This window comes from Pan troglodytes, chromosome 11, assembly GCF_028858775.2.
Source record: "Pan troglodytes isolate AG18354 chromosome 11, NHGRI_mPanTro3-v2.0_pri, whole genome shotgun sequence".
Lineage (NCBI taxonomy): Eukaryota > Metazoa > Chordata > Mammalia > Primates > Hominidae > Pan > Pan troglodytes.
In genome coordinates this window covers 79105507-79131835 of record NC_072409.2, presented here as the reverse complement: position 1 = coordinate 79131835, position 26329 = coordinate 79105507, and the positions used below count along the sequence as shown (strand labels likewise).

At 52.0% G+C, this 26329-nt stretch overlaps 1 protein-coding gene across 8 annotated transcripts in view; it reads right to left on the bottom strand.

Moving 5' to 3' along the window:
• PAX5 (paired box 5) overlaps positions 1–26329 on the bottom strand; it is a 203090-nt gene that overhangs the window by 24688 nt on the left and 152073 nt on the right. For 4 of the 8 annotated variants that reach the window (XM_001169207.8, XM_009456631.5, XM_063787845.1 and 1 more), the window contains exon 8: positions 24096–24197. The exons of the other annotated variants lie outside the window; for them this stretch is intronic. In XM_001169207.8, the coding sequence (XP_001169207.1) occupies positions 24096–24197 (102 nt within the window). The remainder of the gene's footprint in view (positions 1–24095; positions 24198–26329) is intronic. 8 annotated transcript variants of the gene reach the window in all.

The window sequence follows — 26329 nt, the reverse complement described above, 5'->3', positions numbered from 1 at the left end:
CTGATTTTCTGCACAGGCATTGAAGGCAGGAGTGGCTGCTACTCCATGTTGGTAACTGGGAGGTGGTGGAAAGCCCCTGGGTGTGCAGCCAGTCAGTCCTGGCCAAAGCCCAGCAGCCACTTAGCTGGACGGCCTCGAAGAAGTCTCCTGAATCTCTGAGTCTGAGTTCCTAATTTGCAGTATGGTCATTACAACACTCAGAGGACTAAATATTGATGCATTTCAAAGTCCTTTGTGAATTAAAAAGTATTATACAAATGTGAGGAGCTATTTGATACTTAGCTCAATCCTTGGCACACAGCACACGCTTTGTGTGTCTATTGCAAAAACGGATACATTGGGACCTTTTTTTTTGAGCAAAATTATATTTCAGGATGTTTTTCTCATATTTCAACAAATGCCTAAAATTCTTGATTGTAAGGAAAGCCTCAAACTAGGAGTCCAAGTCCCTGATCTTCCGTCTCTACCCATCCCTTCCAGGTTCACTTAGCCTCAGTTTCCCCAAATGGACAATGGCAGGGTGGGAAACAGACAAGATTGGTTTCCAGTCTTTCTGCCACTAAGGAACAGTTTTCCTCCCCCCAATTTCTGCCCAAATGACTCTTTGCTTGTTAAAATTATGAATCCAATCCCATACCTTTTAAAAATGTTCTATGAGGCTTTTTCTGTGTTTGGGCAAATAGATAATTTCCACAAGACTGACTGGAAAGCTAAAACCAGCCCCCAGCCTCTATTACTGGCTCCCAGCCTCCAGAAATGGCCCAGCCCCCTCCAGCTTGGAGACCCTCAAACCTCCTGGCACATTCCCAAGGCCTTCAGGAACTCCTTCGCTCAGCCCAAAGCTGACTTACTTTCCTGCGGCCCAGACCTTGGCCTGTCCCTCAGAGCAGCCAGGGGTCCTCCTTGGAAGAAATCACCTCCGCTGGCTCTGCTGGGCTCAGCGCTGAGGCCTGAATGTCCCGCCGCTGACTAATGAGACGGAGGGTGAAGGTGTCATACCTTGCTGGGAAGTCGCAGTGCTAGTCCCGACCTGCGCTGCCTGCCATCAAATTTTAATGCTTCTGCTGACATATTTATGGAATGCCTCACCAAGTGTCTGCGAGGATACCAGACAAGATTTACCTCCACAATTACTACCAGGACGCTCGGGGTTCACTGTGTGCTGAGAACTCAGCAGCACAGAGGCCCCGATTTCCCCTGCGCCCCGAGGAGCGCGCTCAATTCTGCACATCCTTCCTGCCCCCAGCAAGCCAGGCCTGGGGCTGGAAGAGGCGGAGATGAATCAGACACGGTCCCTGCCCACGGAGAGTCCACAGTCTGCGGGAAGGGCAGGCGCGCACATAAATTACTTGCAACCCTGGGAGGCTGGGGCCAGTGCGTTGGTACAGGTATGAAAGGCGGGCCGGGCTGAAGTAGGGAAGGGAGAGTTATTTCTCCTAACAGAGTCAGGGTCAAGGAAGAAGTCAAAGACCCGGGCTGGACCACCCAGCTGCTTCAGCTCTCCTGGTCACTCCTCTGGCTGAAAAAGCTCCCAGGGCCTCTCCCTCCCTCCCCCTGCCAGCCTCAGGGTCTCAGTGGCCCCTCTCCTTCAGCATCTGCACCCTACATTCATTCCTTTGGGGTTCTCTCTCCCAAGGCTGACTGAGAGTGGGATGTGCCCCCCACCCCCTCCCCGGCTCCTCACCTTTCCTCACTGTGTCCACAAATTCCTGTAAGTTTTACTGCTCTCCTACAGCAAAGCTGCCCTGAGGGGAGGTGGAGGCGGGCAGGAATAATGCAGTGACCCGGGCCAGTGGCTGTCAAGCCTTGCTGCACATTAAGAATCATCTGGGGCTGGGTGTAGTGGTTCACACCTGTAATCCCAGCACTTTGGGAGGCCGAGGTAGGTGGATCACGAGGTCAGGAGATTGAGACCATCCTGGCTAACACGGTGAAACCCCACCTCTACTAAAAATACAAAAAAATTAGCCAGGCGTGGTGGTGGGCACCTGTAGTCCCAGCTACTCAGGAGGCTGAGGCAGGAGAATGGTGCGAACCCGGGAGGTGGAGCTTGCAGTTAGCTGAGATCACACCACTGCACTCAAGCCTGGGTGACAGAGTGAGGCTCTGTCTCAAAAAAAAAAAAATCATCTGGGGGCCGGGCATAGTGGCTCACACCTGTAATTCCAGCATTCTGGGAGGCTGAGGCGGGTAGATCATGAGGTCAGGAGTTCGAGACCAGCCTGACGAACATGGTGAAACCCTATCTCTACTAAAAATAGAAAAATTAGCTGGGCGTGGTGGCACGTGCCTGTAATCCCAGCTACTCAGGAGGCTGAAGGAGAAGAATCACTTGAACCCAGGAGGCAGAAGTTGCAGTGAGCCAAGATTGCACCACTGCACTCCAGCCTGGGTGACAGAGCAAGACTCTGTCTCAAAAAAGAAAAAAGAATCATCTGGGAAGCTTTAAAAATCCAGATGACCAGGCCATATCTCATACTAGTTCACAGGGAGCTCGGAGTGAGGCGGGGGGGCAGATGGTAATATTTGTCGAAACTTCCAAGGTGACGCCAATGTACAGCAAGTTTGAGAGACAGGGGGCAGGGACTCGGTACTTAGTGTGCGGCATGTTAGAGGACGAGCCTCCTGCACCCACCCTCAACTCTATGAAGCAGAATCTGCTCTCTGAGATGATCCCTGATGATTTGGGTGCAATAAAGCTTGAGAAGCACTGATCCATGTTAAAGAGTTTCGCTAGCGTCCTCAGAGGCATGCTGGTGTCCAGTTCCCACGGCCTCTGAAATGGGGCCCCTAAGGAGACTGACTTCTAAGCAGGCAGCCACCATAAGCTAACCACTAAGAAGGGCTGGCTTCTATGGGGGACTCAAGGCAGGCCACAGGGCAGCCGCCACCATGACTCAGTGAGCTTGACAGGGCCATTCCATGGAGGGAGCTGAATTAGGATGACCCTCACAGCTCCCAAGGCTGGACCAGGAGGCAGGAGCCCCATGCAGTCCTGTGCTGATGAAGACCCATTTTTTTCTAGGAGATTTACACTTTCATATGTATCCCCTGTGACCAGCCCACACACCTGGCTGAGAGATGGCTCTGCAGGGAGGGAGTCAGCAGGAGGGGAGGGGAGGGAAGAGGAGGGGAGGGAAGAGGAGGGGAGGAAAGATATCTTGGGAGGCCAAGGAAAGAAAAGTGAAGAAACCACCTAAGAGGGCAAATGCAGGGCTCAGTGGGAGGGGCCCAAAGATGTCCTGAGGAGCCCTGGTGGCATCTGCCTTGACACCAGGCCCACTGCAGACAGTCGCAATTTCATCCATCCATTCATCTATCAGATACTGACTGAGGGCCTACTAGGTACCAGGCCCTGAGGATACAGCCCTGAACAAAGCAGATAACAGTCCCTGCCCTCATGGAGCTTATATTCCAGTGGTACAAACAAAACAGTAAACCAGACAAGTAAAAACAAAGCGTCCGGCATGCTAGATAATGATAGGTGCTAAAGAGAAAACATGAAGCAGGAGACAGAATAAGAAATATTGGGAGGACGTGGAATTTTAGATGGAGTGACCGGGGATGACTCCACTGAAAAGGTGACTTTTGAAGAAAGAATGAAGGAAGCAAGAGTTTGCCATATGAATATATGTGGGAAGGGCCCTCTAAGCAGAAGGAACAGCAAGTGCAAAGGCCCTGGGGCAGGAGTGTGGGAGGTGTGTGGCTGGGACAGCCAGGAGGCCTGTGTGGCTGGAGAGAAGCCAGGGTGGGGAGGGGGGAGAGAAGGCCAGAGAGGGAAGTGGGGAGGGGGAGATAGGTCAGGACTTTGGCCTCTACTCTGAGTGTGCACAGGAGGGACATGTCCTGACTCCAATTTTCACAGGCTCGCTGAGGCCGCATTGTTGAGAATAGACTAAAGGGTCATGACTGGCAATGGGGAGACCAGGAAAGAGGCTATTGCAAGGATTTACTGTGAGACTGACCTTCCCACTGAGTGGACACCTCTGGCCCTTTCTATCCTAATGCCACAAGACTGGGAAGGGCCAGGCCATGTGGCTATGCAAGCAGAGGGTCAGCTGGCCAAAGCCAAGGGCACTCACGGAGCGGGGCCAGGTGTGTGGAGGCAGCTGGTAGAGGGAAAGCACGCTGGATTCTAGTCCTGCCTCTGCATGACCTTAGGCCAGCCCCTTCCTCTCGCTAAGCCTGTCACAAAAGCCATAAAAATGGGTCCCTACGGGGTTGTGGTGAGGATTCTACAAGAGGATGGGTGTGGAAGCTCTGGGTAAACTGAGGAGGGGTGTGGGTGCGGAGTCCTGTCTGGCCACACACCAGGAATGCAGGAGGACGATGCATCCCGATTCTCCACTAGGGGGAGCCTGGGCAATTCTCCCGCCCGCAGCAATGAACTTCGCAGGCAGCAGTCCGGCCTTCCTATTTCAGAAGTCCCCAGCACCGCGTTCTGGGGTGGGAATAGATGCGCCCCTGAGAGGTCCTCATGCTGCTTCAAATCCTGTGGTTGGCAGATCACGTTCTCTCCAAAAGATGTTCCACACAGCCCAACAGCAGCGATTTGAGAGGCTGGCACGTGGATCCATCATGCTGTGACCCCCAATAAACAAACCAAAAAGAAGATGGAAAGGAAAAGCAACATAGGAAAGAGAAGCCACCCCTGGCTGGGGGTGTTTGGTCTGAAGCAGGTAGGTGGGCAGCTTTGGGTTCAGCCCTGCCCAGGTTTGCGTGCCTGTTTCCCGTCTTGGCCCACAGGTTCTTTAAGGTGGCTCCTTACATGTTCACTGGGCATCTGCCCTGTGCCAGTCTGTATGCTGGGAGCAGGTGGTCCTCCGATGCGGCAGAAACTCAGGCTCATGAGCTCCCACCTACTCTCAGGGTCTCTTTCGCCTCTCCATTTATCTGAAGGTTAAAAAGGCCCAATAAGATGCCCTTAAAACAGACCAAGGGGGCAGGCAGGGCGGGCACGCAGGGAAGGGCAGGTTGTTCATTGCACCAGAGTCACCGGCTGACTGGACAAGTGGGGACTGAGGTCCAGCCTGCTCTACAGCCGCCAAACCCTAAGTCCTGGCGTGGGGCTTCATCTGCTCAAGAGAAGGAAGGAACAAGGTGCTGAGAAACAGCCTGGGGACAGCCCAGGGGAAACTTTAAGACAAACCCTATTGCATGATCTCTCCCTCCTGCGGTAGCTGCTTCACACTGCTGTCACAGATCAGGAGAAAAACGTAAGGATAAGTACAATGGATCTTCAAAGACAGGCCTGCCTGGGTTCTTTTTTTCAATCTGTATTTATTTTATTCTTTTATTTTTTAGAAACAGGGTCTCACTCTGTCGCCCAGGCTGGAGTGCAGTGGCACCAGCATAGCTCACTGCAGCCTCAAACTCCTGGTCTCACACGAGCCTCCCGCCTCGGCCTCCCCAAGTGCTGGGATTACAGGTGTGAGCCACTGTGCCTGGCCTCAACTTACATTTATTTAGTGTCAATGATGTGCCGGGTACTATGAGAGGCACAAATCATCTGTCAGGTGATGTCATCATGCCTTTCACCGATGCAGAAGCCGAGGCCCAGCACAGTTCAGGAACATGCTCTAGGGCACATTGCCAGGCAGAGGCAGGCTCCAGCTCTCAGGCCCCTGTGTTTTCTCTTGTTAAAAGGGCTCTAGAACCAGTGAGCCTACTAGGCTCTATCCCGGTACTATCACTTGGGCAAGTTACTCTGTGCAAGCCGATGCCTCCACTTCCTACTCTGTGAAATGGGATAACATCAACAGCAGCCTAATGGGAGCATTGCAAAAAACAGGCAGGTCGGGGAGTGAAAGGCAATTAGTGCAGGACTGGCATATAGAAGTGCACAGTACGGGCCGGGCGCAGTGGCTCACGCTTCCAATCCCAGTACTTTGGGAGGCTAAGGTGGGCGGATCAGGAGGTCAGGAGCTCAAGACCAGTCTGGCCAACATGGTGAAACCCTGTCTCTACTAAAAATACAAAAATTAGCTGGGCATGGTGGCATGTGCCTGTAGTCCCAGCTACTCGGGAGGCTGAGGTAGAAGAATTGCTTGAACCCACGAGGCAGAGGTTGCAGTGAGCCGAGATTGCACCACTACATTCCAGCCTGGGCATCAGAGCGAGACTCTGTCTCCCCCCGCCCCCCCAATAAAAGTGCTTAGTAGGTGTCAGCTACTGCTACAAAGCAAGCCATTTTCCTCACAGGAGCCCTGGGGAAAAGACCATAAAAGTGCAGGCTGAGGTACAGAGACAGAAAGGTGACTTCCCTCTAAGGCTGGTAAACCTATAGGCAGGACTATGGCCAAAGGTGCCAAGTCCTGGTCCATGCCGCTTCTCAGCCTCCCTAATTCTCCACTAGAGCCTGAGGAGTTCCAGGAGTGGACCTGGACAGAGACGGTCCAGGTATGGGGGAGGGCGAGGAGCAATGTGTTAAGTCAGGACTGGAAGACAAAGAGTGGGGAGCAGGGCAGGACTTGAACTTGATCCTTGTGGATGTGCAGGTGGGAGAAGGTTGTCCAGAGTCCTCATGGGGCCACTCTCAGAACCCACCATCTGTGAGGGTCCCCATGCCCCAGACGGACCCTGAGTCAGGGGACTCCAACTCCACCCTCACCTGCCCCCATCGGCCCAGGCCAGCTAAGGCTGGTGGGCCTGAGCGTGGGCCAGCCTCCCCCCTCAGCCCACCTGCCTGCCTTCCTCCTCCGGCCTGGCCAGCATGGTGGCAGGCCCTGCCTGCTCCCCTGGGAGCCTGCCGCCAGGGCTGATGGCGCTGACGGAGGGAGGGAGGCCGCCAAGCTGTCAGTCTAGAGGTGCCCCTCGGAGCCCCTCCTGGCTGGAGTGAGGAGGGTGGGCCGGCGCCGGAGCCGGGCTGTCAGGGCCTTCACAGAGACGAGGCCGGAGAGGCGCTGCCTGACAGCTCGCCCACCGAATTAGGACCATTTGCATGCTAATTTCCAGCGCTCTAACGGGCTGGCAGGCGGGCTGGGGTGTGGAGAGTGTGCAGAGAGAGGCACCGCGGCCTCCCCGCCCGCGACGGAACAATGCTTGACTGATCTAGCTGCGTTAACGAGCAAATTATGGTAATTTTGTTATTACAAATGCATAGAAATTTCCAAAGCAGGCAGCCATTCAGGGCAGCTCCCTGCTCCTCCCCACTCCTAAATACAGAGCCCCCTATTTGGAAACACAGGCCAGGCACCCACTTCAGAGACCAAGATTTCCAGGTGCTTCCCTCAGTTCTCCCAGGGAGGCCCAGGGTGAGCCCGGCCAGAGCATCCATCGGGTCAGCAACCCTCAGCTTCTGAGCTCCCCACACCTTGCCCTCTTGTCCCCCTGTAGTCTCTGCCTAGCCCCTGGGCCTAGCAATCCTGCAGAACCTCCACATGCAAGCTGGTTTCTTTCCATCTGAGCAGGTAGCATGGGCGATTCTCCTGGGTCTTGAGAAATTCATTCAGTCATTTCTGTGCCCATTCTTTGAACTAGGCCCAGCACCCAGGAGGGACTCAGGGATTGTCTGATGAATGAATAAGTGAGTCAAGGACGAAGGGAGGAAGGGAAGAGAGGAGGGAAGGCAGCGGGAGAGGCTGGGGAGAGAGGGAGAGAAGGAAGAAAGGGAGGAAGACCAGAACATATTCCGCAAATGAAGACAATCAGGAGAGCCCACACGGCCAGCTCACTGGTGCTATAATTAATCCAAGACTTCACCAGCGGAGTTTATTTGCCAACTAGTAACCCCTCCCGGTATTTATAATTGTCCACTGTCAAAATCACAATTTGCCCCAGTTTTTCTGGTAGTCTTCTTTTGATTAAAAGTATGTTTTTGGAAGCCTGCTCTGGTATGCATCCAGACAGGAGCTGTTTCCAAAAAAGTGAGCTCCCAGCTCCTAGCAGTGAAGCGGGGGTCGCTCCAGAGCAGGGCTGGGCACAAAGGACGGTGCAGTGGTGCCACGCTGTGAAAAGCAAGTCTGCCCATCCTCGGGCAGGTGGGGTGGATCTGCATCCACTCCTGCCCCACCGGGAACCACTGGCAGTCCTCCTGTTTTGTGACAGGGATTTCAGGTTGGGGCTGATGTTATTGAAAGGTCAGGAAGGTGCCTCAAATCCATTTTGGAAGTCAGTGGGGAATAAATCATCAATTACGGAGGAAACCAGCGGCTAGGAAGGTCTGCTCCTGGTGGCTGAAGAAGTGCGGGCGGGCTGGGCCTCACCAGGGAGCGTTCGAGGCAGAGGCCTAAATAGAAGCCACGACTTCAGAACCTCAGTTGGGGTCGTGGTCAGATTTTTCTATCTGTCTGACTTTCTAACTGGGTCATAGCTTCCAGAGGGAAACTGAACCCAGGAACAGAAAACAATCATTTCTTTGTGTCTGGCTACCTGACTCTGGGTGGGGGAGCTGTGGCCCCATCGTACCTGCAGGTCTCAGACCAACCTCGGCCAGGCCTGGGGAGCCCACCGTTGCCTGGATCCACGGAGGCACAGAAGCCTGAGACTTAAGAGAAGATGTTTTTGTAGCTGGCCAGGTCCCAGGGCCTGGGAGAGGATCTGCATTCAGGAAGAGCACAACAAAAGTTGGGGTGAAGGTGGGGGTCTTGATTTGGGTTGCTGTAGAAGCCAGGGCATCCAAGAACCGTCCTTTTTATACCAGTTCTGCACAAGGACAGGAGACAAAATAGCTTCTTTTTTATTGCTTTGGTGAGGAACTGAGGGGGGTGGGGACAACAGGGCAGAAAGAGGGCCACCTGGCTCCCCCTCTGACTTGCCATATGACTTTGAACAAGTCCTTTCCTCGTCCTCATCTGCACAGCCCTGGGTTGATTTCTAAGGTTGAGTCCAGCCCTGTCCATCAGTGATGGATGGAAAAGCAGCTACAGAACACACAACGGCCTCTCCGTTGAACACACAACACGCTCCACACAGGCACAGCCCAATCTACACAGGGCTAACAGCCTTCAAAGCTTCTCCTGCAGAGCAGATTTCTCCAAAGCCAAAGGCAAGGCCCTCGGCTAGGGCCTCTGTTGAATCAATGTCTTTGCTGCCGCCCCCAGTGGCCAGCTCTACAGCCCACAAAAGGTCCTGAATGGGGTGGTGGGGGTGGGCCTTGGTTGGTCTCCTGCTTCCCAAGGCTAGATTCCAATTTCTTTGCATTTGTTTTTCCAAATGTGTCTGGCTCGTTCCTGGGGAGTTCTTCTCTACTCAGGAACCCCACACCCGCAGTGCCCATGGAAAAGCTATTCATTCACAAAGGTCCAGTGCAAAGTTGTAGGTGCTATGGGAAACTGCTTCAACCCAAGACTCTTCGGTATACACCTGGTGCCCCGCTTAGACCTGCTCGTGCCACACCCTTCTTTTGCATCACACCATGAAAGCAATTTCTGGGCTGTAACACAGTGTTTCTAAGAGTCACACTCCAAATTGGCAAAATCCTTCCCTTGTCATCTAGACTGAAGCACTTGCTAGCAAACCATTTAAGCCTCAGTTTTCACCTCTGTAAAAGGGGCTACCGTGAGGCTCCACTGCAATTATACATGAAAGGGGCGCATGAATAGCAAAGCTCTGTCCAGGTGGGGGTTCCTCTTCTTAGCATCATCGTGAACAAGACCCCACGATGGCCACAGCGGTCAGAAACCCTGCCCTGGCAGGACAATGCCCAAGGCATTTTTGGCCTGGGATTGCTCTTCAGGCGAAGGGTATGGTAACACAGTTGTCATTTCACATTTTTCCTTCCTCCCTCTTTTATCTCTCTTTCTCTTTTCCACTCCTTCCCTCTTCCTTTCTTTCTTTCTTTCAGCCCTGGATTTAAGTCTCCCTGTTTCGGGCCCTTTATTTGTGCCCGTTGCACATAGACTCCTTATAAAGAAAATTCATTTGTTCAGGGTCACCGCATGGTTTTTCATTAAAAACAAATTACCCGCATTCAGGGAGGACATCTGGGCTTCGCGGGTCCCATTAATGACTATATTTCCAGCCTCCCAGCCCGGTTGGGCTCCCCTTGCCTGTCACCCCGCGTTCCCGGCCCCGGGAGGACAATGAGAGTGACAGTCAAGTGAAAGGGAAAACATGAGGGATGAGGGCGAGAGGCAAGTCCCCCGAGAGGGGAAGGAGGGAAAAGTGAAAAAAATAAATAACTCAAACAGAGGGTAACAAGGGCCATTGTCTCAGCGTCTTCCTGCTAGAAGCCAGAGCAAATATTGGAAGAAGGACTGGGGGCGTGTCAGTGGCACTCAAGCCCTGTTTAATTACACAGTCGGACCCTAACTTGCCCTGGACTCTGGACCGGGCAAGATGGGGAGGAGCATGTGCTGTATTCAGATAAATCCCACCCACAGCTACTGAGCACCTACTGCAGGCAGCACCTACTGCAGGCAGGGCCAGGATCTGAGAGGAATTCCAGGCAGCCCTGACCTCAGAAGCAGCCAGGAGACGGGTGCACGGGGTCTCTATGGCAGACCATGGGCAGTGCCCTGGGGGTGCACACAGTGGGGAGATGAGGGACTGCGGTGGGGGGCTTCCTGTAAGAGAGAGCCTTAAATTTGGGTCTAGGAGCATGTGTCAAACACAGACAGGTGAGGATGGGGAGGGAGAAAGGAATATACCAGAATTCCAAGTGTGAGCTCCCTAGCATCCCAGCAGGAAGAGCTCTTCCTGGGCCATAAAAGAACTCGAGTTAGGAAGGCCACCTATGTCCCTGAGGGAGCACCTTCCCTGGCCCCAGAGCCCATAGATAGTCTCCATTTCCTCTCAGTCTCCATGGACACCGGAGGCTCAGAGACCCTAAGTTCCAGGCGCCAAGCCCAGCTGCTCCCTGACTGGCTGTCCCCCTGGCAATGCAACACCACCTCCCGAACCCAGTCAGCCTGCCTCCGAGATGGATATGCACACTCCAACCTCACAACATGCTTTCAAATGGCAACTGGGGCTAACAGCTGTGTGTCCCTTGATAACTCTAAAGCACCATGCAGGTTGGGGGTGGGGAAGCATGGGGCTTGTTGGTAGAATGAGCTTACGGGCATGGGTGGTTTGGCCTCATTTGAGAACACTCTCCTTTTGGAAGGCAGAAGCCAAACTCCACTGGCTCTCACTGCCCTGAGGGCTTCGGACACTGCCAGAAGTTCTCTGGATAGCAGTATCCCAGGTGGAGTGACCCTCAGGGTTGGAGGCAGCGGTTGGTCCAGATGAAGACTGACAGCTGTCAGGGTCTTGGAGACAGGGGCTGCAGATCCCAGCAAGCCGAAGGGAGTCAAACTCTGACAGCCCCAGTATATTAAAGCTGGGTTTCGGAAAGACTGCAGTAAGTACAGGAGCAAAGCACATCTCAGAACCTTTGTCTTCATTGTTCCTGCTCTGCCTGAAACACTCATCTTCTCCCTCCTCACTCCACCTCCCACTGGCTAACATATGTTTCTCTCTCAACAATAAACCTGAAAATTGTCTCTTCCTAGATTCCTCCCCTGCCCTAAGGGCAGCACCAGGGATGACTTGGAAAGCTTTAGCTGTGCCCCTATTCTTTGATGTGTTTTCTCAATCTTAGCAAAACTCTCTGCAAAAGCACCCTCAGACATGCCTCCCACCCAGCCCTACTGTACAGAGACTCCAAGCCCCTCTGTGTCTGACATCCCCAGTCTAGGCTCCGTCCCCCTTCTCTGTGTTCCCAGAGTCCCTGGGCTTGCCTCTTACCACAACTGGCCCCCATAGCCCCTCACAGATTTGCCTGACAAGGGTCATGGGTTTTGATCTTGTATCCTTAGGCTAATACCTGGCACATGTAGATGCTCAATAAATGTTGGAAGGGAGAAGGAAAGGAAGGAAGCGATAGTGGATGGATGGGTGGATAAATAGATGGATGGATGGATAAATGGATGGATGGATGGATGGATGGATAAATGGATGGATGGATGGATAAATGGATGGATGGATGGATAAATGGATGGATGGATGGATGGATGGATGGATAAATGGATGGATGGATGGATGGATAAATGGATGGATGGATGGATGGATAAATGGATGGATGGATGGATGGATGGATAAATGGATGGATGGATGGATAAATGGATGGATGGATGGATGGATAAATGGATGGATGGACGGATGGATGGATAAATGGATGGATGGATGGATGGATAAATGGATGGATGGATGGATGGATGGATGGATAAATGGATGGATGGATGGATGGATGGATAAATGGATGGATGGATGGATGGATGGATGGATGGATGGATAAATGGATGGATGGATGGATGGATGGATGGATGGATGGATGAATGGATGGCCACTGCAACCTGATCAGCTCAAGGCCCCACAATTATTTATTATGTTCAATACATTTCAACAGGCTCTCTCCCAAGCCCCTTCTTCTAGGACACGGAGGCCCCTTTCCATTCTACCCCACAGCACATCATGCATTAAATGCCCTATAATAATGATACTTTTCACTCTAAAAACACAAAAAGCTTATTTTTATAATTTTACTTTTGAAATTATTTGGCCACAAGTAATCTAATTGATGATTAGCTATGAATACTCAGCAATTGAGGCACAAACTTAGAAATTCTTTTAAAGGAACAAAATCTAATCTAAAAATGGTTTTTAAATGTAATGAAATTTTTGTAAGCCCTAAATTTAATAGTTAATGAAGTTAACAATAATGTTACAATTTGTAAACATTTACTATGACATTTATTAATGCCAGTTTTCTAGTTTCCTATTTTAATTTTAGAGGTAAAAGGAGCTTTGTTTGGGCCTCAGATTGTTGTAGATTCCTAAAAAGCTCCTGGGACTTTAGCCCAGGGCCTCTCCAGGGCCCTGCACTTTCATTTAGGATCCTGTGGGAAGTCTTGGCTGGGACACCAACCTCGTCTTCCAGGAGCTCAAGTCTGGTGGAGGTGGAGACGCACTCGTAAATAATGTGATAAAAAGTAAAAGAAAAGGGAAGGAGTGCATTGGGCCCCAAGCCTCAAAGGGGCAGATTGCTGCTGCCCAGTAGCTGAAGGGGCTGGTCTGAGCCCTGACACTCCTGCATAGGGTGCCCTCAGGGCAGGGGCTGCCTGGCCCAGGCTCCTCCTAGGACTTCAGCCTGTCCTTCCCAGCCTACCTCCAGGTAAGCCAGGCCCAGAGTACTTTCTCCCTGTTTGCCCCCAACCAAGACTCAACCACAAAACAGAGGGAATTGCCACCTGCCCTCTTGACAGGCCTTTTGGCAAGCAGTGCTACTGGGAGGTGGCTGTAGCAGCGTGGCTTAAACCCCAGGCCTGGCGTCAGGCTGCTCTGCCACCTGCTGTGTGGCAGGGGCTGAGCATGGCTTCTGCTGCCACTCCGTGGGCCCTGTGCATACCCGGGCTGCAGTCCTCATCCAGTCCTTGGCGTTTATCTCCTGGATTCATGTCCACTCTGTTTCTGGTCAGAATCTGACTTGGTCATCAGGAATTAGGATAAGAAGGCCTAAGGTTCAGCAAGGCCACTGTCCTCAGGACACCCTCACTTTGGGCTGTGTACCTCCAGGCTCCTCTCTGCACTAATGGGGGACCCCTAACCTCTCAGGGCTGGGAGAACCTTTAAGCCCTCCAGGCCCACCTTGACCCTGCATCAGCCACCCAACGCTTAGCCCTTCCACAAATGCTTCAGTTTCTTCTAAAGCAAATTCTGATAGCATTCCCCTTCATCTCCTAAAAAGCCATCACAGCCCAGTCGTTTTGTCTGTTGTTTGTTTTTAAGAAACACCATTAGTAGAAGGACATCAGGAAGAAATTGTAAGTCAGGATCCCAAACACATGTTCTCACATACTCATGACCAGGTTGGTGCAGTTGGATCTGGGGCCTGCCAACCACCATCAGGAGCTGGAAACTGGGGAAATCTAACAAGTAGATTCAGCCCAGAGCAGCACCAAAGCTGTCCTCAGCCCCTGGCTCTGAGCTCCCCCAGCACTGCACACTTCCCAGGCGGGCCAGTGAGCACTGGCTTTGGACAGGGCACTCTCCCAGCTGAGACTCTGCTTCTCAGCTGTCCTTGCAATGGGGTTGTGAGAAATAAGAATGTTTCCCAGCACCTGTGAGCCTAGGATATTCTCTCTCCCCATCTCCATGCTCCCAAAAGGGACACTTTGCTTTCAAAGATGGAACAAATGATGGTGATCTTTACTACCTCTCTCTCACCCTAAGATTGCAGATTCCAGTCTGGGAGCCCTCCTCCCAGGTGCACAAGCCCCGAAAGCCAGCCCTGGCCTGCCCCAGCAGTTTCTGGGCCTTCCCGATCAAGACATGGGAGCAGTGTGTAAGGTTAACAAGTCCTCAGGCTCTTCTCCTTCAGTCCAGCCCTTGGAAGTGATTACCAAATTATACACGACAGCCCAGGGCCACTGTCTTATTATTCACAGCCCCAGATCTGAAGGGAACTTGGAAGCACTTGCTGCTTGCTTAGAACAGAGGTGGCAGGGCTTAGGGAGCCCTCCAGTTCGGTCAGGAGCTGATATCAGCAGGGATAAACATCACTGACTTAGAAACCTTGAATGGCAGGAGCAGAAAGCCCCCTGGGGTGCATTCAGCCCAGCCTCCCCAGGCCCTGCCTCCTGCTTTAAGAGAGAGCAGGGAGTCCCAAGGTCATGTCTCAAGGTCATGCTGTGAGTATCTGGCAGCTAGAATCAGAACCTAGGTCTCCTAAATTCAAGTAGGACCTTCATGTCCCCAGAGTCCTTTCCATCTCTGAGGCTTTTGTAATTCTTTTCTTCCCAAATGCAGGCAAGAGCTGAGAAACCCTACATGTGGGTATCAGTTTCTCCTCACTCCCAGCATCACTTCCGTGCAGGGTTCCTGGAGCTTTAGTCACATAGACTGTCCCGATCACATCATTCTAGACCCCTCGTCCCCCCACCCTATGAGGGCACAGGCAACAGGCAACCCTGGCTCTCCACATCTGCCTGGGCAGAGCCTGCCCTCTGCAAGGCTACTGGAAGCTCAGCCTCATGCCCAGAGGTTTCCAGGGCTGAGGTGTGGGTGTGACTGGGACCCTTCTTCCCTAGATCCAGCCTTCCCTTCCAGCTCATCTCCCACCAGCCCCACAAGGCTTTGGTCACTCCCAGCTCCCTCCCTGATGCCCATGTTCTCTGGTTCCCCTGGGGCTTCTCACGCACTGGTCCCTTACCCAACAATATCCCTCCAGCTTCACAGACTGGCAAACTCACTCTTCAAGGTCCAGCTCAAATGACCTCCTTTGAGAAGTCTTCCCTGATTTCTCCCACTCCACCCCATTGCCTCAGCAGACTCAGTGGTCCCTCTCACCTGCATTTCCCCAACACTTTATAGATTCCTAGGTCTTAGCTCTTAACATTACCACATCAGGATTTTTTTATATCCATCTCTCCAACTAGACTGTGAGCTCCCTGAGGGCAGGGGCTGTGTCGGCAACTCCACCCCTAGCCCACAATTGGCACCAAGGGTCTCTTAGGAAATGTATGGAGAATGAATCAATGAACAAGTGAATGGCCACCTGCATTTCATCGTAGCTGTGTCTAGGATTCCCCAGGGTCAAGTCTATGTTCCTGCTGTGGCAGAGTGACTGGAGGCCACCAGAGGGCAGCAAAGAGTCAGGAACGAGCAACAGGTGTGCACCCCAGAGGCCAGGGCCAGGTTGGCAAAGGGGCAGCGTGCCCAGGCCAGAGAGCTACCAGGAGTCCCAGCAAGGAGCTTAGAAAGAAAGTCAGGGGTCAAGGGAAGTTAGTGTTAAGAACAAAGGCTGTTCTTTCCCTGAGCAAACGCTCCCTGAGCCTGATGCTTAGGTCACGGAGGTGCCTGGAGAGCACTGGTCCTCTCTCCATCTGATGCTCAAATCCCCACCACCAAGTTCTCACCAGTGTCCACTGGACCCTCCCAAGTCTGCCCATTCCAATGTATTCAGTACTAATCATAGGAAAGGTTCTTGATACAAGGCTGGAAAAGGTGGCCTTCTGAATCCTGTTCACTAGTCCCGGCCATGTCTGTGGAACTGGGCAGTATATATTTTCCCCCTGTTTCACATGCTTAACCAGACCCAGAGAGTGGAAATGACACGTCAGATGGCACAGAGTGTCCTGGCTGAGCTAGGCCAGGATGCTGCCTGGTACTGCGGCCCCCACCCCTAAGCCTGCATGCTTTGCACAGAGCAGGTCTGTAGGGCAGGCAAGACGCAGAATCAGGGGTGGGCTTGCCAGACCACAAAAGAAACCTTCTCCTCCCTGCTCCAGAACCTCAATACCCTTCCTATCTCACACAGGCAGTGTCTCCGTAACTACACAACCATCGTTTCAAACAGCAGCAAGGCAGGCTCCGAGAAGTCACAGAGCTCCTCTGTGGTCACACTGCTAATAATGGTGAAGCCACATTCTTGCCAAAGCACCCTTCGCTTCTCTTGGGGCATCTGCATATTTCTGTCTGGACTGGCCCTCGCCCCATGCTCCTGGGGTTCATGCACCTGTCTGCAGAAGGCCTCATCTGCATGTCTGCTTGCCCTCCAAAAGTTGTCAAGCTCAGATCCTAACCTTGCTGGCCATCAGCCTCCACTCAACAGGCTCCCCTCCCTGCCAATCCTACTTGCCTGGCCTGGGCTGGACTCCCACCTCTGGGAATCCACACCAGCCACTAGGCTTAGCCTTCTGCCCTACCGCAAAGCCCCCATCCTCCTCTCCAGATAGCCAAGCACACACGGTTCCCAGCCCAGCTCCAGGGCCGCCTTTGCCAGAAGGCCTTTCTCAGTTGCACCAACCACAGCTGCCTCTCTGTTTTCTCCAGACCCACTGCATTCGGAGACTGCCTGACTCCTACTTGGCAGTGCTCTCATTTCTGACTGGATTCTTCTCTAGTTGGCTTTCCCATTGATCCACAGGCTCCAGGAGGTATGAGCTCTGCTGGAGAGCTCTTGATTTAAGCGTTAGCATGCCTGCTAGGCTTCTCCGTTCACCGCCCTATCCAGCCCAGGCCCCTGTGTAAATAATAATAGCAATAATAATGAACACTTATGTGCCACTCCATATGTGCCAGTCAGAATTCTAAGAGCTTTTATGTATATTACATCACTTAATGCTCACATTTATTATCAGTATCCCCATTTTATACACGAGGAGGAAACCAGGGCCCTGAGGAGTTATGTAACTTGCCCCAAGTCACACAGCTAGTGAGAAGCAGGACTGTGACTCAGAACCAGGGAGTCTGGCTCAGGTCCATGCTCTTAACCACCCAGCCTCCCACTGCTTCCCCATGTGGCGGCCACTCTAACAGCGCTACCACTCCCAGCCCCGGGTCAGCCCCAGCCTCCTTGGTTGCATCACCCCAGCCCCAGACTCAGGGCCACAGCAAACCTGGCGAAGCTCTCCTTGGCAGCTCGGCCTAAAGTTCTCCATTTTAATTTCAGCTACTGTGTCCTGAGTGCGACTAGGTGCTAGGCACTGTGCCGGGAACTAAGGACACAACTGTGAACAAAACAGACATAGCCTTGATTATTGTATAGCTCTTACATACCATACAGACCTGAAGAGAAGCCAGAGAGGAACGAGTAAACCACACACTAAATGACTTCAGCTGGGCTTAGTGCTGCACATGAAAAGAGCAGGAAGCTCTGGGAGAGGAATGATGGGGGGTCCTGGTTCGGAGGGTGTGTGGCAGGCAGAATTGTGGCCCCCCCCCACCAAAAATGTCCATATCATAAGCCATAGAACCCATGACTATGTCAGGTTACATGGCAGAGGGGAATTAGGTTGCAGATAAAATGAAATTAGCTGTCCTGAACATGGGCAGATTATCCTAGATATCCAGGTGGGTCCAAGGGAAACACAGAGCTCTCTAAGTGAATGGGGGAGGAAGGAGGGGCAGCCGGATAAAGACTCAGCCCAACATCGCCAGTTTCGACAAGGAAGGAAGGGGCCAAAAGCCAAGGAATGCCGACAGCAGCAACAAGCTAGGACAAGAAAGCAAATCATTCCCTCCTAGCACCTCCAGAAGAAACAAGCCCTGCAGACACCTTGACTTCAGCCCAGTGAGACCTACTTCCAGAATCAGAGGGTGAAAAGTGTCTGTTGTTTTAAGTCACTCATTTGTGGTAATTTGTCACAGCAGCAACAGGAAACTCAAATGTATTTGGTCACTGGGGAAGGCCTCTCTATGGAGGGGAAACCCAGATAGGTGAGAGGGGACCAGGCAAGCTGGGCAAAGAGCAGAGAGGGGCTGAGCCCTTTAAGCAGAGGAAGTTGCAGGTGCTGAGGTGGGAAGGAGCAGGCCCCTCTCACTCCCCCTGTGGCGTTCAGTGGACCCTGTGCCTTCCCGGCCCACACGGCTGGGCCCACCTCTCCTCTGGCCTCAGGCCCCCACTCCACACTGCACCCTCACCTCCTACTTCTTTAAGAAAATAAAAGCCATCAGTTTAGTGAGTGCCTCAATTGAAAGGCATCTAGAAATGATGTCCATCAATCCATGGCAAGTACAGCGCCCAGGACCACAGGGACCCCACCTAGTGCCTTTGTGCCCATTGTTCTGGTGGGCCATGCGGGATGCGGCACCCACCGGTTCCTCAAAGATAGCAATCTTTTTTTCTCAGACTTACTAAAGCCAAAGGGCAATGAACTCCCCTTCCTTTTTCCTCTAGCCCAGAATTTGTCAGAATTTCAAATGCCATGTCGATATCTGCAACCATGTTATGATATTTGCAACCATGTTAGGTTGCAAAATATCTTCAGGCAGGAATCAACTGGTTACACCAATCAAGACACTATGAAATCTTTGGTGCAAAATTTTCGGCATTTTCTGGGACTTGATGGAAATAAAATTTGAAAACTGTTTCCTTTCTAAGCTGATATAAGATGCTATATTCGCTTTCTTCAACATAACTGCTCTGCAAATGGCGATGCAGAGTTTACTGAATCTGCAAACCCTAGAGAAGAGCAGAAGCTATGTTTTGCAGACATGGGGATGCCCTGGAGCCGGAAGGAGCAGACAACTCTGATGATGGAATCAGAAATCAAGCTGAACATGAGTCCAAGCTAACAAGCAGACATTTAGTAATGAAAAACATGACATCCACTTTTTCAGGCTCTGCAGTGTGGCTGTGGAAGCATAGCCCAAGGCAAGCGTGCCTTCCTCTGTGTATCCTCCAAGCACATTTACAATAAAAGCCTTCACTTGGAAATGAAGTGGTGGCCGGGCACAGTGGCTCATGCCTGTAATCCCAACACTTTGGGAAGCTGAGGCAGGAGGATCGTTTGAGCTCAGGAGTTGGAGACCAGCCTGGACAGTATGGCAAAACCCGTCTCTACAAAAAATACAAAAATTAGGTGGCATGGTGGCAGGTGCCCGTAGTCCCAGCTACTCGGGAGGCTGAGGTGAGAGGATCACCTGAGCCCAAGAAGTCAAGGCTGCAGTGAGCCAAGATCGCACCACTGCACTCCAGCTTGGGCGACGGCCAGAGTGAGACCATGCCTTCATTTAAAAAATGAAAAGAAAAAAGAAGTGAAAATAGTGGCAGCTAAATGTTTTCTAAAGCCGACAGTGGGGAAAAAACACCCCGAAGATTTTGGGTTTCCCTCTAGATTGCACCACCAGCCCACCAGAGGCCAGGAGGGAGTGAAACAGATCTCACAGTGAAACAGATCATTGCAGCATAGCAACCTCAGAGAGACAAAAGCAAGAGACACAGGTGTCCCAGAGCCTTGCTTCACTTGTTTCTCCAAACATGCCAACAGGCCCTCGGGGTCAATGCAATGGCATCATCATCTTCAGCACCGTCACAATTCAGTGGATGCCTTCAGGATTCAGAAGCCCGAGAGGTCACGAATAGGCATCTGAACAAACACTAAGGTGAAGTTCTCAAGTGCGTTGGGGCAAATCCATGCCCTACTCCCTGGAGCCTGATATAGGAAGGCTGTTTATATGTAACCTGTGAATGTGACTCCCGGTGAAAGGAAAAAGGGGGTCTTTGCAGATGTGATTGATTAAGAATCTTGCAATGGGGAGATCATCCTGGATCCTCCAGGTGTGACCGAAATGCATATGTATCCCTATAACAGAGAAGAGGCAGATTCGACATACAGAGTAGAAGGCAACCTGAAGATGGAGCAGGGAAACACTGAAAGCTCCTGCCTTGGAGCGATGCAGTTGCAGCCAGGGAATGCCGGGAACCACAAAACCTGGAGGAGGAAGGAAACAGATCTTTCCCCAGGGCCTCCAGAGGGAGCATAGCCCTGGCGACACCTTGATTTTGGCCCAGTGATACTGACTTCAGACTCCTGTGCTCCAGAACTATAAGAGAACACAGTTCTGTGGTTTTAAGCCACCAGGTTTGGGGAGATTTGTTACAGTAGCCACAGGAAACTAACTCACAGGTCCATATAATTTCCCTCTCCTCTCTCCCTAACCAACATTCACAAAGATAATTTGATATGTGTTAGGGGCCATGAAGGGTGCAGAGACTAATAAGGTCCCAGTGAGAGTGGTGGACATGGCGTAGGGGGCTGTGCCTTGAACACGTTGGGTCATATGATGTGGCAGAGCCAGGCACAAGCATCTTCCCCCAGAGGGGGTCATCTGGGAAGGCTTTTCTGAGCAGGTGAGGTTTGTGTTCAGCCCTGAAGGGTGATGCTGGATTCTAACAGGTCAAGGTGGGAAGCTCTCCAAGAATGATGAAGGAACTGATGGGTGAGAGTCCAAGGTGTGCTGGGCACCAGACAGCAGTCAGGGTCGGGGAGGCTGGGAGACGAGGCCAGAAAGGCAAGTTGAGGCCAACCACGGTGAGGCCTGACAGCCTAGGGCCCCTGCTCTGCCAAAAGGTGGGCCCTCTCTGTTCTGTGGGACAGTGCCGGGGGTAGTGTCTGCAAAAACAATGTCCACAGGCCACCCAAGAAACAGATTTGGAAATTTGGTTGGAAACAAGAGTCCCAAAGACCTGACCCTGTTTGGCCATTGAGAAACAGGAACTAAGGGCTGTGCGGCTGAGCTTGGAATCCCAGCCCTGACGCCAGGCATGGCACTGAATAAATGCTGGGAGATGCATGAGAAGAGACAGCAAGGAGGCTGGGGCAAGAGGAGAAAGAGGAAAAGACGGAGGAAGAGGAGACAGATGCAGAAGGAAAGAATGGAGGGAGAGAGAGAAGGAAGAAGTCATAGGCTCCCAGGCAGCAGGTTCCTCTGCCGAAGTGCTTGTTTCCTCCCTCCACATTCGTGCACCCTCCTCTGTGCCCAAGGACAGAGTCCCATGGGGCCCTGGGGCCGCCCCTGTCCAGCTGTTGCCAGGCTTGGTGAAGCTGTGCCCCTGCTCGGGCCTGTGATTCCTGCTGCCCTGTTAATGGGCAAGGAGTCGCCATCCATTCCCACTGGAGGCTCTGCCAGGCCTGCAGCCATTTGTGTCTTGAGCCTGGTAATTAGGGCTGGAGGAATCCTGGTGGCCAGAGGGCAGGCTCTGTTTGGATAAACTTGGCAAAGTTCAGCTGCTTCTCTGAACTCAGCCTCTTTGGGGTTTCCAGTGGGGGGCTGAGAGGACCGGCTGGGTGGCCTCCGCTTCACCACTGACATGCTCTCAGAACAGGTTCCGGGGCTGTCCCTGTCCCTCTGTCATCACAGATAAGCTGGAGTTGACTGATGCAGAGAGCACACCCAGGCAGCCTAGGGCACAGGAGGAAGTGCCTCCCCAGGTGTGGGGAGTGCTGGGAGGGAGGTAGAAGGGGCCAAAGACTGGGGTTCAAGTCCTCCTCCTGCAAGCTGCACAGCCCCCCGGAAATTCCCTGGCTTCTCCGGGGCTTCTCTGGCCCTTTTGGAAAACAGGGATTACTCTCCTAACCCTGCCCCCCTTGCAGGACTGTTGCGTCATAGCACTCAGGGGAAGTCCGTGTTCTATAAGGCACTACATAAATGCGACGGGCCATCCATGGACACGGCTTGGGATCCATCTCCCAAGGCCGCCTGGACGTGCTAAAGGTTGGAAAATGAGGAGCCAGTGGGGCGGGGCAAGGGGAAGGGTGGTGTGTGTCCCACCACCTCTGTGATCTGCCACAGGTCCATCCTTGCAGCAGACCAAAGTTTTGCAGGCAGGAACCTGGCAGGCCTCCCTGGCATTGGCAAGGCCCAGGACAAGAGTACACACGGAGGCCGTTTCCCATGTGTCTCATATCTAAAAGTCATCAATCAAGCTAGCAAACCGTTAAATGAAATACGCTCCATCCTCCTACCTTGTTAAATACATCTTCGAAACAACCTGGAAGGCCAGGATCGAATGTAGAATTCTGGGCCTTCTTGGCGTTCTGTGCCAGGATGTGGCCGTAGGGGGAGCCAACCTAGCTAAGATCCGTCCTGCTGAGCTCCCCACCCTGGGATCCTCATCACCACGTGGGGCCTTGCACACGCATGTGTGGACACCCAGCTCGCACATCCAAGCTCGGTCCACACTCTCGACAGAGAGCCAGGCCTCGGGCCCAGGGATGCACACACCAGTGACATGGGCTGGCTTTAGGAGGATGGCCCGGGGGAAGAGACTTGGGCCTATTTGGGTGGGACTCCAGCATGAGCTAGGAAGAGGGGTGTGGTCATGTCCGTTTGGCCCTGCAGGCTCTCCCCAGTGCATGGGAGAGTGGGCATGGCTTCAGCAGGGCTGAACTGGGGCCCTCTAAGGGGTGGCTCCCTTATTTATTTATTTATTACATTATTATTTTTATTATTATTTTTTTGAGACAGGGTATCGCTCTGTCGCCCAGGCTGGAGTGCAGTGGCACGATCTTGGCTCACTGTAACCTCTGCTTTCTGGGTTCAAGCAATTCTCATGCCTTAGCCTCCCGAATAGCTGGGATTACAGGTGCATGCCACCACACCTGGCTAAGTTTTGTATTTTGTTTGTTTGTTTGTTTGTTTAGTAGAGATAGGGCTTCGCCATGTTGGCCAGGCTGGTCTCGAACTCCTGGCCTCAAGTGATCTGTCTGCCTCCGCCTCCCATGGTGCTGGGATTACAGGCATGAGCCACTGTGCCCGGCCTATTCTGGCTTTTTTAGGTGCCCAGAGACAGGCAAGAGTGTGTGTTAGGAGGAGATAAGGCCCTTAGAGCCCCAGGCACTGAAACAAGCTGTGTTGCCCCCTGTAAATGACTCTCCCTAAGAGACAGCATGGTGACTATAGTCAGTAATAATGCATTGCATATTTCCAACAGCTGAAAGAGAGGTTTTTAATGGTTCTCACTACAAAGAAATGAGGAATATTTGAGGTGAAGGGTATGTTAATTAGCCTGATTTGATCATTCCACAATGTGTACACTGTCAAAGCACCACACTGTACCCTATAGATACACTGAACTATTCGTCTATTAAAAATTAAATTAAATAAATAAAAACTTTTAGAAATAATTTTTAAAAGGAGACAATGCTAACTCATAAAAGACGTGTAACAACATCCAGTGGAGGCCCGATTTTCCTCCTGATTTTTAAAAACATCTTTCAAGAAAGAATACTCGGGTATTTCTGCTATGCTAATGCCCTTAACACCCAGACAGCCAGTACCGCTTGTCCCCACACCACCCCACAACGTAAGGAGACATGGCAGCCTCCTCTCCAGATGTCTTAAAACTGACAATCACCGGCCTGGGGGGATCAGGTTCCAATGGCCACAGGGTGTTCAGTTTAGAATCAAATGACAAACCCACCATCCAACATCCCGTCTGTCCTGAAGACATTATCCTCAACCCCAAGGAGTAAGGCCACCGCGAGCACCTCAGAGCCTTCTGCTTGTTCACGTCACATGATTGTGTGGGAGAGAGGGCGGGGGCCGCGAGGGAGGGAAGGTTGGGGAGAAGGCTCGCTCCACACCGGCTGGGTGACCTGCAGCCAGCCCCTGCACCCTCTGTGTTCAGACTCTGTACGTGGCCAACAAGGCCTGTTTGAGTGACAGTCAAAGACCCTCCCCTCGCCCCCGGTGTCCTCCCTGGTGCTGCTGCTGGCTGGTCCAGGGCCCACTGCAGGCCCAGCTGCAGAGAGCGCAGACCTCTGCCTGATTTATTCAGGTCCGCTTCTCAGAAGCGTAGAGGTCACCCAGGCTGTTTGCGGGGGGATGTCCCCCCACCGAAACCCCGTCCGCTGCCTGCTGTGGAGACGCCAACAGTGCAGACTCACCAGGCACCATCCCTGTCAGCGTCGGCGCTGAGTAGCTGCCCTGTCCAGCGGGGGGGACGTGTGGAGGGTACCCGGGGAGGGTCGTGCTCGCCAAGTCACGGCCTGAGGAATCAAAGCAACAAATCACAGGGTGAGCATCTCCGCGGCCAGCCGCTCATGTCCACAGCTCCCTGGACGCTTCTGCACATTTGTCACGTTTGGACGCTGAATGGCAATGTGCCCCCAGCTCCCCCCTGTCGCTCACACGCTCTCACAAACACACATACACACACACACACACACACGCATGCACACACATCTCCAGCCACCCTCACTCCACTCAGCAAGAACAGAGTCAGGGATGTGGCCTGTTCCTGGGAAATCAGAACCCCCTGCTTGGGGAGGCTATGCAACGCAGGTGACAGCACGCCCCGACTCCAGCCAGCTCTCCCTACTCTCTACTCCCTAAGAATGCCTGGGACCTCTCCATCTCCACACTGTTGCTTCTGCTATGTCCTTTGTACAAAGTCCCCCTTCCTCCAACTGCACACAGCCTGCCACCACCTGCCTTCAAAGACCAGCTCAAATGCCTCCCTCCTCCTCTCCTCAACAGCCCCCCACAGTGAACAGGGGGCATATCTGCCTCAAACCTTATAGTCCCATATCTGGCCTAGTACTGAATTTTTCCTCCTTTGGCCTAGAGCTGTTTCTTCATTCAGTGAAGATGCAGGAAGCACCTCCCAGTGCCAAACACTGTTCTGGCGCTGGGACATGGAGGTTAAGGTCTCAGCCCTCAAGGCGTGCACACTCCCATGGGCGAGTGTCCAGCTCTTTCAGGCTGCTGTGCTTCTGACCATGAGTCCAGAGTGTCCATGTGTCTCTCAGCTGGGACACTGTCACCATCACTGATTGGCTCCATCATGCAGAGGAAAATTCAATTGCACAGTTTTGATGGGTGTGCATGTTGGGGTAGAGGCCAGGACCACATAAGGGGGTGCTGCCAAATCTGCCTCCTGAAAGATGGGGGGCATTAGCTCAGTAGGAGGCTGCCTGGTACAAGTGCTCACATCCTACTTGGCTGCCTGGGATGGATAAGAGGATCATGAGAGGGGAGGGAACTTGTCCAAAGATACTCGGCTGACCTGAGGCAAGGCTGGGACTGACAGTCCACCCCCCTGCCCCCTGGGAGTGGATCCTTTCTTCAACGGTGGGTTGCTCTCAGGGTCATTTCTGAACCCCAACAGTTTCTGCTGCTGTTACACATGCTTTAAAACCTTGAACCCTAAAGCAAATGTTCAGAAGATCAGTGCCTCACCAAAGCACTCAAGAAGCCAGATAAAAATCTATAAAATGAACCCAGGGAAAGAAGGAGGAAAGAATCAACAAAATAAAAACAGAAAAGAATGAATTAGGGGCAGGCCGTGGTTCACGCCTGTAATCTCAGCACTTTGAAAGGCTGAGGTCAGGAGTTCAAGACCAGCCTGGCTAACATGGTGAAACTCTGTCTTCACTAAAAAAAAATATATATATATATATATATAAATTAGCCAGGCGTCGTGGCATATGCCTGTAATCCCAGCTACTCGGGAGGCTGAGGCAGGAGAATCGCTTGAACCTAAGTGGTGTAGGTTGCAGTGAGCTGAGGTGGCACCACTGCACTTCAGCCTGGGAGACAGAGTGAGACTCCATTCACAAAAAGAAAAGAAAAGAATGAATTAGGAAACAGAAAAGCAGACAACAATACATCAGCCAATAATTGTTATTTGAAAAGAACAATAAAATAGACAAATCTATCAAGATTCAAAAAAAAGCACAGATAATCAAGATAAAGAATGAGGAGACATTATAACCAGAGATGACATTTAAAAACATAAAGAAACACACTCCACATGAATGAATGTAGAAATCTCAATAAAAGGTACAATTTTCTAGGAAAATATGAATTGCCAAAAGTAATTCAAGAAGAGTCAGAGAATACCAACATCCCAATAATCTTAGAAGAAATAGAAAAAGTTTTAAAAAAATAAGTGCCTCATCCATTTAGCTTCTTGGGAAAGTTTTTATTTGTTATTCTTTTTGGCAAGTTCTTTAAACCTTCAAGAGACACATATCTCAGTTATTAAACTGTTCCCAGGATATATAAAACTAAGGAAATCTTCCCAATTCATTTTTCCAAGCTAGCATAATCCTGATCTAAAAATTTAACAAAGGCAGCACACAAAAAATTAAAGACTAGTCTCACAATTTGTTAATAT